At 43.0% G+C, this 13,828-nt stretch overlaps 1 protein-coding gene across 2 annotated transcripts in view; it reads right to left on the bottom strand.

The window, feature by feature from the left end:
• CDH13 (cadherin 13) overlaps positions 1-13,828 on the bottom strand; it is a 962,058-nt gene that overhangs the window by 446,387 nt on the left and 501,843 nt on the right. For both annotated transcript variants that reach the window (XM_015600622.2, XM_025042649.1), the window contains exon 5: positions 11,009-11,161. In XM_015600622.2, coding sequence (XP_015456108.1) covers positions 11,009-11,161 — 153 coding nt within the window. The remainder of the gene's footprint in view (positions 1-11,008; positions 11,162-13,828) is intronic.

The raw sequence follows: 13,828 nt of genomic DNA, 5'->3' as shown, positions 1-13,828 counted from the left end.
CCAACCTGATCATGTTACTCTTCAGCCCAAATGCTCTGATATCTGCCTGTCACCAAGGGGTAATACGTCTATGTTCTTTTCTTAGCACAGGGGTCTCACTTGTCTGGTTGGTGGAGTTCATTTCCTATCTCCTGCATGAGCCTCACCCTCCTGTTCTCTGGAGGTGTCTTAAACTCTTTCTTCTGTTTTCTCTCCCCAGAACACTGCCCTGCCCTTGTCCCCGTCACCCAGCTAACTCCTTCTCATTCTTAAGCACTTGCTTTGGTGTATTTCCCCAGCTAGATCATGAGGTTTACAAGAACAGGGACAGCACCTCTTGTTATGGAAACAAACACAGACCTTTTGTCTATTCGAGTCAGACAAATATTTGAGTGAACAAGCCATGCCATATTTTCAGACCCTCTAAAAGGCCAGCATGACATATGGGGGCCGTCCTGAGCACTGTAGGATGTTAAGCAAAATCTCTGGCCTTGACCCAATAGATGCCAGTAGCGCCACTCCCCCCAGTTTTAACAACCAAAAATATCTCCAGACATCGCCAGATGTCCTTGGGAAGGCACGATCACCCTGACAGAGAAATCCTGATGTCAAGGATACCTGAGAGGGAAAGACAGCATTCTTTTTTTCAGACTTCCCATTAGGCCTGCCCCCAAAAGTCATCTCCCCGTAAGGCCCGCCTAAACCATGCAGCCCCTCCTAGCACTCTCTGTATCTATAATCTGCTTTTTTTTTATTCCCAGCACTTATAACTGCCTGACATGTTACGTACTTACTAATGTCTATTTATTGACAGAGTTCCACAAAGCAGAAATTGGGTGGTTTTCACTGCTCTATCCTCAGCACCTTGAAATGGTAGCTGGCATGGGTTAGGCTTCCCATCAGTGGCTGCTGAATCAGCCAATCTTGTGGTTGCTCTGAATGCTGCCTGTCGAGGTTGCTGGGTGTACGCTGGCCCTAATGTATACACATCCTTTTGGTGGTCCCAAGTTGCCTCTCCGTAAGGGCTGCCCCATTTCCCTCTCTGCTTCCCTTGCCTGGAAGAGAAGGCTCAGCTGGCAAAAGAGCACACTCCTCCGTGCTTTCTTCTTATCTCTTTCTTTCCCACCCGGCTCCCACATGCCCCTGCCTCACACCCCGCGCACCCCCTCCCAGTGCCCCCTTGTACTATTCTTTTCATCCTGAGATTTTGCCCAGAGATTCTCATAGTTTTAAATTTGAGTGGTGAAGCAGTCTGCTTCAATTAACATTAAGCAGTGGGCTGGCCAAAACTGAGATGGGTAACCCAGGGGTTTTTATACCCCATCCTAGGGACTCACTCAAGGTTCTGATCTGCTCGAGGAAAATTCAGCACCCGTTATGACATTATTCCCCAGGTACTTCCTGGGAAGGCCAAAGCTGGCCTCACAAGGGCCTCCTGATCAATGTCAGCTTCTTCCTCCCTTGTCTGGGCCACTTAGAGAGCTTCGCTGCAGTGATCCATCCCCTAATTACCAATCCTTCTCATGCCAAAGTGCGGCAGGAATCTCTGGGTGGGGAGACGGCTCGCTTTCCAATTGCATCGCCCTTTGCCACTTGGCCTCATAGCCGCAGTGCTTGAACCTAGACTCTTACTCGGTCTTTTGTGACTGGTTTAATTAGCTTTTGGTCCTCATATTCAATTTTGCACAGTATCTCACAAAAAAAATAATTATTTTCCTCCTTCTAACTTAAGAGTGTCAAGCTTACAAGAGGAGGAAAGCCGCCTCCTATTTTATCTTTTGCTCCTCTCTCCTCTTGGTCCATGTCCCCGAAAAACTCTTCCCTCCCCTGCTCATTTTACCAAATGAAAAAGCAATCTTTATGCTTACTGACAAATGCAAATAGATGAAGAGTGAGTGATGGCAGCTAGAAATGAATGTTTTATCTATGTTTGCAGGATCTGGTCCCCAAGGGTTTGGCCATGAAACCCGTTATCGAGGGATAACGAAATATCAACACTGTATTTTCAGGACTGGGAGCCAGAGCCATGGGCCAATTGTTTAACTTGTTCTTATTTTTAAATTTAGCAGTTTAAATAAAATGGGTCTAAAGGCTCTTATAATTCTGATGTAATTCTTCAGCATCTTGGGGAAAAAAATGTCACCAAATCATTTGAAAAAGCAAACATGATGAAGTTGTAAGTAACTAAATAACTAAAGCAAAAAAGAAAAAAGAAAAGAAAAAATATGGACCATCACATTAATTTATTCCATGAATGTGTGGTAGGTCCAGCCTATGGGCCCAGTGCCTCAGATACAAGGCCCAGTGTGGGGAGGAGAAAGTTGAAGGACACAGGATTCTCCCACCTGCCAAGATTCAAGTTTAACCTCTTCTAAGCTAATGAAATTTTGAAAAATATGTTTCCATAGACCTGAGTGAGGAAGCAGCTTTGCTTAGTGGACCAAATAAATAATCAGTCAGGAGCACCACGGCGGTCTAATCCAGCCACGGCAATGCCGTTTAACTTCTTCATGCCTCAGTTTCACCAGCTGTGCCCGGCAGATAAGGCCAGGTTGCAAAATGAAGTGCTTGGAAACGTGAAGAGCCGAACTAGAAAGAGTCAGATGGAGATGCTCAGAGGTACCGGGGTAGAGAGAGGCTGCGACCAAATCCGGAATTATTTGTTTCTAAAGTGAGTCAGAAGACAACACGGTCATTTGTTTATCAAATTCTAATTCTCCGCATTTCAATTTTTTAAATGCTGTGTCAGAAGAGACATTGGAAAGTAGGTAGCTTTAGATATTTGCTCCGAGTCAAGCAGTTGATTGAGGAGAAATAAGATCTTTGATTTTTCTACTATTAAGTGTTAGAAACTCCTGTGTGCATTATCTCATTTGATATTCACAACAGAACCTGCTTGGTGTAATTGTCCCCATTCCTAGTTATGAATAAACTGGAGTATAGATGGGTTATATTAACTAACTCAGTGGTTCTTAAACTTAGCTTCACAGTGGAAACACCTAGAGAGTTTTATAAACATGCTGATGCTTGGTCCCACTCTGAGATATTCTGATTTAATTGGTTTGGAGAGCAGTTTGGGCATCAGGGGTTTTCAAATATCCCCAGATGATTTTAAAGTGCAGCAAAGTTTGAGAACCACAAATAACTTACTCAAGGTTATAGGTCTAATAAGGCAGAAAAGCTGGTTCTGCTGACCCCAGAGCCAGTTCCCTTCTCTCAGGAATTATCTTTGCCTGTACCAGCTCAAATCTTCTGAAGACATTTTCATCTCCAACCTAAAAGTTTGATTTCTGAGAAATAAGCAAACAGTAACAATGCATTTCATGGTCATCTAAAGTCTAGACTGGATGGAGCAAAGAAGCCGGGGACAAATTTGCCTGGCTTTCAGGAGCTGTTAACAAAACACAAACAAAGGCAGTTTTGAAGAGTGTGGATTGGATTTAGAGGGCTTTCAAAGGGAGAAATACAGACCTTTATGGCACAAATGTATTACCCCTGAGGACTGTAATGGAATTGGTTCAAAGGCCACTTACACCGAGGTAAATTAATGAATCAAGCCAGTTGCACTGGTGTTAATACTTATTTTAGACCCAGGGTTTTCAAATATCAGTGAGCACTGGAACCACCTGGGAGGCTTATTGACACCCAAACTGTAAGGCCAAAGTTTTTTTATCCAGTGAGTCTCAGATGGGGCCTGAGAATTTGCATGTCTGTCAAGTTCCCAGATGATGATGCTGGTCTAGGGTGGGTGGGGGGCACATTCAGATGATTTCCTTCTACAAAATGACACATGATGATACTAATATCTAACTGTATAACTGCTAGCTGGATGCTTAGCAACTGCTTTCATCTCGATTTCACCTGCAGGGAGCTTTCAACTACAAAACTATACGTGAGGTTATGACTCCCTATCCCAGAACACTTAGTAAGTGACTATACTAAGTGCTACCCTTATACAACTCGCTTACTAACTACAACACCACTAGATGATCTGCAATCTCACCTTCATTCTAAAGATGAGAAAACAGAGTCCGGGAAATAACTTACCAAAGTGACAGAGTATTAGGGCAAACAATGAAACGGCCGATATTCACCCTTTCTTTGGCCTATAAAAATGGCAGTCTCATGTGGTTCCTCGGATAGCAGAGGCAAGATTCTAACGTCAGTAGGTCTGATTCCAATGCCTGAGCTTTAACTCCAGTTCTCCATCTCCTCCCTCTTGGGGCTCTTTCCTAGAACATGTGTGTTACTGATTGATAGGATCATGTTATGAGAAGTTAAGATTATAGGTGTGAAACTCTCCTGAGCATGGACTGGTTACTTGCCCTTAGATAACCATGCCTATCACTATCTCTCAGATTCAAATTGTACTGATGACATGGCTGATGCAGTTGATGACAACACCCACTCAGCTAGAGTTTTTCATACAATAGGTTCCTTTCTGCAGACATTTCATCATGAGACTTGGGGTCTGAAAATGAGAGACATAAGACAGTGGCTCTGCTTTAGGGATCAGAGGTTCTGGGAAGCATAGCATTAGAGTTGCTCAGCTCTTCTGAGCAGCCAAGGCAGAGTTGCTACCACCCAGCTCTGAGCATCGTAGAAGCAGAGTGGCAGGAACAGTGATTCTTAGCTGGGGGCAACTTAGCCCCCATGGAACAATTGGCAATATCTGGAGGTATTTTTGATTGTCAAGGCTGGGATCAGCGTACTAATGGCATCTAGTATTTAGAGGCCAGGCATGCTTCTAAACACCCTAAAACATAATGGCTGGCCCCCATAACAAAGAATTATCCTGCCCCAAATGTCAATAATGCTGAGGTTGAGAACCCTGTATTAGAATAGTATCATATATTCTAGGTATTTCCTGTAGCACCGCCGTTTCTGGTTGTGTCACATGTGAGCCAGATTATTGGGTCCTTCTAGTAATTCTATAAGCTACCTATAATCTTCAATAAATTCCTTTTTTTGTACATTAGTTGAAGAGAATTTTGTTGACTACCATCGATAATCCTAAGAAAGCTGGCCATGGGCGAGTCCAGGCTAGAGGATAAAGAAGGATGTAGCTTGTCCCTGCAATCGAGGGCTCGGGAAGCATTTGAAGTACAAACATTACGAAGGGCAGCACAATTCTATCAAGGTAAGGCATGTGTTGTCCATGTATAACATGGACATTATTATATAAACCGGTTAATCACCTAGATCTCTCTCTAATCTGGGGAAATCTGTATCTCCCAATTGTTTTACAATAACTAACGTTATGAGACACATATTTCTGCATGACAGTAGCATTTTTCAACTTGATGTATCTTTTGCCAAATTGTCTTAGAGGTACACATGTCTTAGAATTGGGCAGAGCCACATAAGTGAAAGGAAACACAAGAGCAATGATACCCTATGTCTGCCAGGGGTATTCTAATTTCACGGTAACACTTAACTACAAAGTCCAAACTTATCTAAGAAATTGTCTTGAAGAAGAGCAAATTATATCCCAGAATAAGTGAAAAATATTCATAAGGAGACAATGTAACCCTATTCGTGTTCTGTGGCCAAGAACACAGGTGTGTTCAGTTACCAGTTCTATAACTGAGAATGATAACAGTATTAAGCTCATTTTATGAAGATTAAATGAGATCATCATTTATGTATTTAGCATGGAGCCTTGGCACATTGTAAATGTTCAGTAAATGTTAACACCAAAATTAATAACAACAATACATCTTGGGAACCATTTTGGCCCTCAGGTAACACATAGGTAAAGACAAGATAATAAAGCAGTTTCACAGATTTGTGTATGTAGAACTCTAGAGAGTTCTTGGGTATTTCATAGGTGCTCAATAAGTGTTACTTCTCTCTCTCCTTTCAAGTGCTCCTTTCTTCTCCCACCCAATCTGACATTCCCAAGACTCTATGCATCATCCGCCTCAGAAAATAGACCAGAGTGAAGGTCTCCTGCCCACTACCATGGCCCTGCTTCCTGTTTTACTTTCTCCCACTGCTGAGCCCGGCCCAGACTCTCCACTGCCACCCCCCATCTGCCTAGCAGACTCCGTCTCCCTTTCCACTCCTGTCCTCCCATATTGACAAATCTGCAGCCAGCAGATTATATTCACAGTGTGAGGGAATCATTACCACCTGCTAATATTTTTATAGAATTTCATAAACTTGGTCATTCATGAATCATTTACAGTACTTTATTCCAATGAAGAGTTCACAAATCACTCAAATGCTGGCAAAATGCATAATAATGAGTAATATTTCAGGAGGCTTTGCATTAATATGTCAGCTTCCAATACTGTGAGAGCTAAATTATTTTGCCAGGTGCCACTTCAGGTCAGAAGCTTGAAAAGCCCTTTTGGGAACTGGGGTAGGGAGAGTAAGCAGGTGGCAGTGGGTCATGGAAAGGATGTTTTTTAAAAAGAAATCGATCATACAGCCAGTCAAACCCCCTTCCCAGCCCCAGTAAGCGGAGGGCCTGAGAAAGAGGCCTAGGAATTTAAAGATTAGATGTTAGAGTCTAGTTGGGGATAAAATAGGAAGAAACATTTCGTAGTGATAGAAAACTCAGGGCTTTGGAGATAGAGATAAACGGATATGGATCCCAGATTCAATACACACCAGCTGGGAGACCTTGAAAAAGTTATTTAACAGTTATTTGCTTATCTACAAAATGGTGTTACCACCTACTTCTTAAGTCTCTTGTGTGAAATGGATTAAATAAGAAAATGTACATGAAGCGGTTAGCAAAATATCAGCCATGAAGTGTTCAATAAACTTTAATGATGATACGCATTCAGGGACCCAAGGACAGATTTATCCCAGATTATTTCTTATTGTACAATTCCCCGAGGGTTAGTTCAGAATGCTTTCTTGTTGGATTTGGGAAATGTTAACACAATAGCATGGACTTCCATGTCGGTAGCATTTAACTTTAAAATAAACAACAACAACAACATTGGCACAATTATAATGGCAGCCTATTCACATGCTCTCCACTTTTTAAACTTCCAAGAAGGAAGACTAAAACGTGGGAATTGCAAACCTAAAGTTCAGCTATTTGAAGCAGGTTTGCTACCAACAACAATGAGCACCATGAACACCATGGATCTAACTGTACTACTAAGATGCTAAATTGCTTCTAAATAGGCACTTAAATGGATTGGAATTGCAACACTCTTGTGCCCAAAGTATGTTAACAACAGAGTAACTCAATACTTAGCAAATCTAGAAGGAGGAGAACCAAACACGAAGCAAGCAATAGGGGACCTTCCTCAGCAAGGACATGAGGAAAACAGGACAAAGGCTGAGTAGAAGAGTGAGAGGTGGGGGAATATGTCATTTGAAACTGGGCCCTCATGAGGCTAGTGAAGCGTGGCTCAGAACCAGGCCACAGTATTCCCAGTAAGCACCAGCAGTCTCCACTGGGCACGTGTGGCTCTGTGCCACAGGCAAAGCAAGCCACACCGTGAACAAGGCACAGCTTCCACGCATATCACCCATACGCACTGGCGAGGAACTTAAATCAGTTTATTTTGAAACAAAGCCTCAGCACTAAAATGAAAGCTACAGGAAGGCAGGCAACCTGGTGTGTCGTGTTCCCCACAATATTTCCCTGCCACGTTGGAGGGTGCTCCTCACCCTGTAGGTACTCAATCAAATATATGCAGACAGAATGGATTGGTCAATCAATCAATATATTGTGAAGTACATTATGAAACTATACCATAAAGTCAAGATTACTCCAGGAAAGTTCGTGGGCAGGCTAGACTACAACTCAGAGCCCTCGGAGTTTTTATTTACCTTCCTTTGCCTTTCATTCACATCGTTAACTTCTTACTCATGTAGTAAGATTATACAGTGCTTACTACGTTTCTGGCACTGTTCTCAATGCTTGGCATGTGTTAACTCATTCGAGCCATGAAAATCCTATGAGGTCAGTATTATTATTATTGCCACGTTACAGATGAGACAGTTGAGGCGGACACCCTGCCCGAGTTCCCAGAGCTAGTATATAACAGCCATGATTCGAACGCAGCCAGTGTGGCTGCGTGCGAAACTATGTTTTTAACTGCTATAATACTATATGGCTTCACTTTAAGAAAAAATATGAGAGGCTCCAAGCTTCCGATGTATTTTACCAGTTGATTTACAATTCCGAGTTAGCAAAAACTAATAATTTCATCTTTCACAATCCTTAGCGGTGCTAGTACTATCCCCACTTTATAAATGAGAACACAAGATCAGAGAGAGTAAGTGGGTTGCCCAAGATCACACAGCTTGGTAAGCAGCAGCACTGAGACTTGAACGGCAATTTTCTAAGCCCAGAACTCTTGTTCTTAATCACTATTATCATCTAAATATCACTTAGATAAGAATAAAATCACCTAAATTAAAAAAAAAAAATTAACGTAGTTCTCACTTAATCCTAGCCCAACGCCTTCGTGGACACTGGAAAGAGGCAGCCCCCTTCCAACAGACGCGCCCGTACTGCAGTGTGGCTCTCCGTTTACAGAGCGTGGGCTGGCTCAGGCCTTTCTCATTCCTCAGCCATCCCCCTTGTGCAGCAAATCTCTGTACAGTCATATGCGACAGCCACACATTCAGCTTTGTGGGGGCCAGAGAAAAGGGACATTTCATTATTCAGAAATTTTCCTTAAAGAATTTAAGCCTTCTTTGGCAACATCTAAGCCAATTGGTGGACCAAACACTATCTTTTCATCACTCTCTATTGATCCTTCAATGTTGGCCTTGGAGTTCTTTTCCTGGCCCCTGTGACCACCCCAAGGTGTCTTCCCCTCAGGGAAATTTCTCACTGTCCTGGAGATGAAGATCATTGCCATCTAAGGAGAATGTTCACACTGATGCAGGCCGTGGTTTATGGGGCCCAGAAGTCTCTCCCGTAATGTATAAGGACTCCCAAAAGGGCGACTTTAATTTTTAAACTACTTTTGGATCCCACGAACATCAGATAGAATTAGCCAAGGATGCAGCCAACCTCTTGCTCAACTCTTCAAATAGCTCCTAAGGGATCACCCCAAAAAGGCATCTTTTAGTCTCTCATTTGCCAGTTCTCATTCCTGGAAACCTGCCTTTTCCATTTTTTTCGATTCATGCTCATCCCATTTCCAGGCTACAGAACACTCCCCTTTTGGATCCCACGAACATCAGATAGAATTAGCCAAGGATGCAGCCAACCTCTTGCTCAACTCTTCAAATAGCTCCTAAGGGATCACCCCAAAAAGGCATCTTTTAGCCTCTCATTTGCCAGTTCTCATTCCTGGAAACCTGCCTTTTCCACTTTTTCCGATTCATGCTCATCCCATTTCCAGGCTACAGAACACTCTCAAGAAGATCTCTCTTTTATTATCTTGTACCTCTTTCATCCCCCAGGAAATTCTTGAATTTGGCTTCATCCAGGAATCTCTGATACTTAAAAGAGGGGAGCAAACGTTTTTGATGTTTGATTCATGTCAGGAATTCACGTCAGGAGTCTGTGGACCGGGATCCACAGACTCTCATCACATCACTGCCCTGTATCTGTCCAGCACTTTAACACCTCCCACGTCCTCAAACTAACTTTTCTTCACTGGAAACTCACAGCAGTCCAATTGGGTAGAGAGGCAAATGTTATTTGCATTTTATGACTGAGATCCTGAGGTCCTGTGCCTACACGGTGTTCTGTTCCCAAGGTCAAAAACTCACGGTGACAGAGAAGGCTAGACCCAGAGTACCTGTTTCCCAGCCAGATACTTTGACTTTTCAATGCAGTGTCCCTCCATTCATGTCTAGAGAGAAGAAGGAACATGAGTTTTGGGGACGGAGGCAGTAGTGTTACTGAAGGGGAACTGGGATGCCCTTATGTGGTGTTGTGACCAAGAAAACCAGAGATGCTAAATCCAGTGCTGGTGACTGGCCACCACCTCCTGACCCCAATCCAGGGAAACGCACACATGATGGGCAGTGGCGACGGAAAGCAAACATGTTGTCTGGGCCTTGTTCCCACAGTGCATGCTTCCATCTTCTTGGTGTACTGGGTCCCATGAAAGGCTTCCCTGAAAACTGCTAAGGATTCCATTTCATTGCTGAAAGCATGAGCTCACTACCCTCAGAGGCATGGGTGCCTAACAGGCTGTGAGCACGAAACTGTTTTGGGGGTGTGGTAGGACAGACCTCCAGCCTATGTGAGATTTATTGCTCCCTCCAATAACTGGGTGCAACTGCTTTGGTCTCTGTATCCTGAATGGGTATCAACTTCTGAAACTATCTTTTCACAGATAGCCTTTTATTTTCCATATAAAAGTAATTTAAGTACATTGAAGGGAAAAAATAAAAACAAAAATAAAAAATCAGTAACACCCGAACCCAGCCATTAACACTCTGATTTTTGTTCCATTATGTTTCTTTGCAAACGTGCACCCATTATGATATGTGAAAATGCTTGATCTGCAATGAGGATGCCATACGTGTTTGTGTGTTTGTTTCCATTTGCTGTCTGGACTCTCTCCCATATTGCTAGACCTTCTTCAGAAATATTTTAAATGCAAAATTATGTCATAATTTACCCTATTACTGAATATTTAGCAATTGATTGCACATGAAGGATCATGTCCTGCTACAACATTATTGCACAAAAATCTAACTAAATTTCCCCTATTTCCTTAGGAGAGATTTCTAAAAGTAAAATGATCAGGTCCAAGGGTTTACATCTTTTACTGCTCTTGATTATCAAGTTGGTTTCTGGAAAGCCAAAGCTGTTCTAAGGGTCTTGACCTCCTCTGAGTTCCCCCGGGACCCCGCTTAGTCTCCAGTACCCAAAGTCTCACACAGGCCTGGGGGGCTCCACTGATGAGACAGGAGCCCCCGCTGTTGTCCCGCCGGGGTTCAGTGCCACTCAGCTCCCACAGAGACACACTTGAAGCTGTACAACCCCGGGTTTGATGAAGCACAGAAATAATGAGCTCAGTGGGAAGAACACAATCTTTGCACGCCACGGCTCTGCATGCAGGGTGGGCACTCGAGGGGTACTCACTTGATAAGTAGCAAACATTTCTCTGTCCAAGTTCCGTGTCACAGAGACGCTACCCGTGTTCTCATTGATTCTGAAAATTCCTTTAGGCTCTTGATCCACTCCCTTTCCAGTGAGCCGGAACTTGGACCCTTCTGGTCTGTCACTGTCAACTACCTGGTCAGAGAAACAGAGTGACATTTAAGACTCGGGCACACAGAGAAAGCGCATTACAAACATACGTCGGTGACCAACCCAATAATCACAGGTGCTAACACAAAGGTGCCTGATGAACTTGATTAAAGCAGCATCACCAAAAATAGCACCATTACTTAATGCCTTTCATCCTGATATGCAAATCTTTGCAGGTTATAGCTGAGGCAGCTTACCAGCATTGGGGTGACATATAGTGATGGATGGAGGAAGGAAATAACTCCAGGAAGTTCAAGGTCGACATTTATATTTTTAAATCCCAAGAAACAGATATACTATTTTTCTGTAACCAAGACCAAACAGGCGATGGGAAAAACATGTATTCAATAATCCTATACTGGGCAAGCATTGATTACATTTCCAGGTATTTACATATATCTGGTCATTAACAGCACCACCTGCCCCATTGTTTCTGCCAGGTACTAGGCACAGTGCTGAGGAAGCATTTTACACACATTTTTGAAAAACCTCACAACAGTGTTGGGGGCAGAGGATATTATTATTCATATTTAATGGATTGAACCACTGAGACACATGGAGATTAAGCATGCTGGCCATGGCCGCAGCTATTAAAAAGATGAAGATGGGATTCAGAGCTCATCTTCCATTTCTCTAGAGACACTGCTATGTAACACTGTCATTTCTGAATTTGCTTTAAGATAATTCCCTACAGATTGTTAGCCTTGCTTTAACATTGGATGAATGAATTCAGAAGGTAAAGATGGGAGAGGGTATTTCCAGGTAGAGGGAACAGGACAGAGGCAGCAGGTAGGTGAGAGAGAGCCTAGAAAATTCCAGAAACTATGTCACTAGCATGGTTTGGGTAGAGGTAGGGTGAAAGGTAATTAGGAACCAAATTATATTTTGTTTTCTTTAAGATATTTGAAGATGTCCAACTAAAGAGAGAACTATTATGTGCATAAATTGGTTCTCGAGTTTGCTCATGCAGTCATCTACATTTAATTTAACTTTATCATCAATATTTGCAAGCATAAATTTGATTATAACAATTTAAAAGTCAGGAGCACAATAGACATTAGGAACATACAGATAAAAAGGAAGCTGATGCCGATTCAACTGTAATCACGTTAAAAATGAACAGGCACCTGTTGGAACTTAGTCAACCGTGCCTGGAAGGTTTAGGTGGCTAGCCCAAGAAATGTGCCTTCTAGTGGAATCAGCCTCTCTCCTGTGGCAGCCATGTCTTTGGCTACCAAGCCTGCAATTCAAATGGGTGCCACCAAGTGGCAGTGGTGCCTAAGGCAGCACGACCCTCATGACCAGGTTCCTCTGCCACAGTTGTGAGTATGATACAGTGCCATATGGCAATATGTTTTCTTCTGATTAAAAATATTCTTTATTAAAATACACTGAGTTTTGATTAAACACCAACTATCTCTGTTTGCATTTCAAGATTAACAGAAAATATCATTTAAAACAAGATTAAAAATAAGGTATGTGATATCTCCTGAAGAAAAGAATTATTAGTCGCCGCTCTTCACTTGATTTAATCCAACTGCCATTCTCCAGACCCACTTCTGCTGCTTGGAAGCTCCAAGGGGTCAACAGTCTCAGCATACTGGGCTCACCACTGGATCCTAGTGCCTGGCACACAAGGCCAGGATCTGTTTAATGAAGAGCACCGCTGTTCAAAAGTACGCTCCAGTCCCAGCTTGGCCAGTGATCAACCATGCGACCTTGGCCATGATGCTTTGCCTCTTTGGCTCTCGATTTCCTCATTTGTAAAATGAGGATAACACCACTTATTTCCCAAGGCTGGTGGGGTTTTAATGAGATAGTACGTGCAAAGTACAGTTCCAGGCACATAGGAGGGGTTCCATAAATCGTAGCTAATGATTGCAATACAAATAGTAACAATCATGACAAAATTATGCTCTTGTTGGTAATGGGTAAGACTTTACCTCTAGGCATAAAAATCACCTTAGTCATAATATTTTACAAAATCCAAAAGGGAAAATATTTCCTCTTTACAAACCTCTCTCGTTTGAGGAGTGTTCTGAAAACACACCGTGCACGGGAAAGGGTAGCTGAGCGAACGCCGCTCTTTGTCACCTCCATGTTTACTGTCACTCCCCTCCCTCTCCTACCACTTCTGCCATACGTGGTTTAAAATCCTCTTCCTCTTGCTCCCTTAAGCAAACTCAAGAGGTAGGTCCTCTCCAAAAGTCCTTATTAAGCTAGAAGACAATCTCCTGGGAAGTGAACATGGGAAATTTGCGAGAACCCTGGAGCTGCCATGCTTCCCAAGAATGAACTTCTAGTCCGGTCTATCTACTAGACATGGCCCATGGACCTGCTTCTGTATTCTGTTCTCCTTTCTTAACCCTTCCCTGCCCAGAAAGGGTTGGGAGGGCAGCACTCCAGACCTTCTGGTAGAAGTACAATGGGAAACAGTCTCGAAAGCTCTCTCGGGCCAAATATCATTACCCTCTCATTTCTCTACTTGCCACTTAGCATGGAAAACTGAATCCTACTCAGAAATTCTCCTGGGGGTGACTTTCCTCCTCCTGTCAAAGTCAGATCTGGGTCATTTCCTTGCTCTCCCTCAGACAGCTTGACCCACTTGACCTCACAGAAGCAGGGTCTTGCAGAGAAGACTGTTTAATTAGC

The sequence above is a fragment of the Pteropus alecto genome, unplaced genomic scaffold (genome assembly GCF_000325575.1).
Source record: "Pteropus alecto unplaced genomic scaffold, ASM32557v1 scaffold7, whole genome shotgun sequence".
Classification (NCBI taxonomy): Eukaryota; Metazoa; Chordata; class Mammalia; order Chiroptera; family Pteropodidae; genus Pteropus; species Pteropus alecto.
This window is presented reverse-complemented; position numbering and strand designations above follow the sequence as displayed.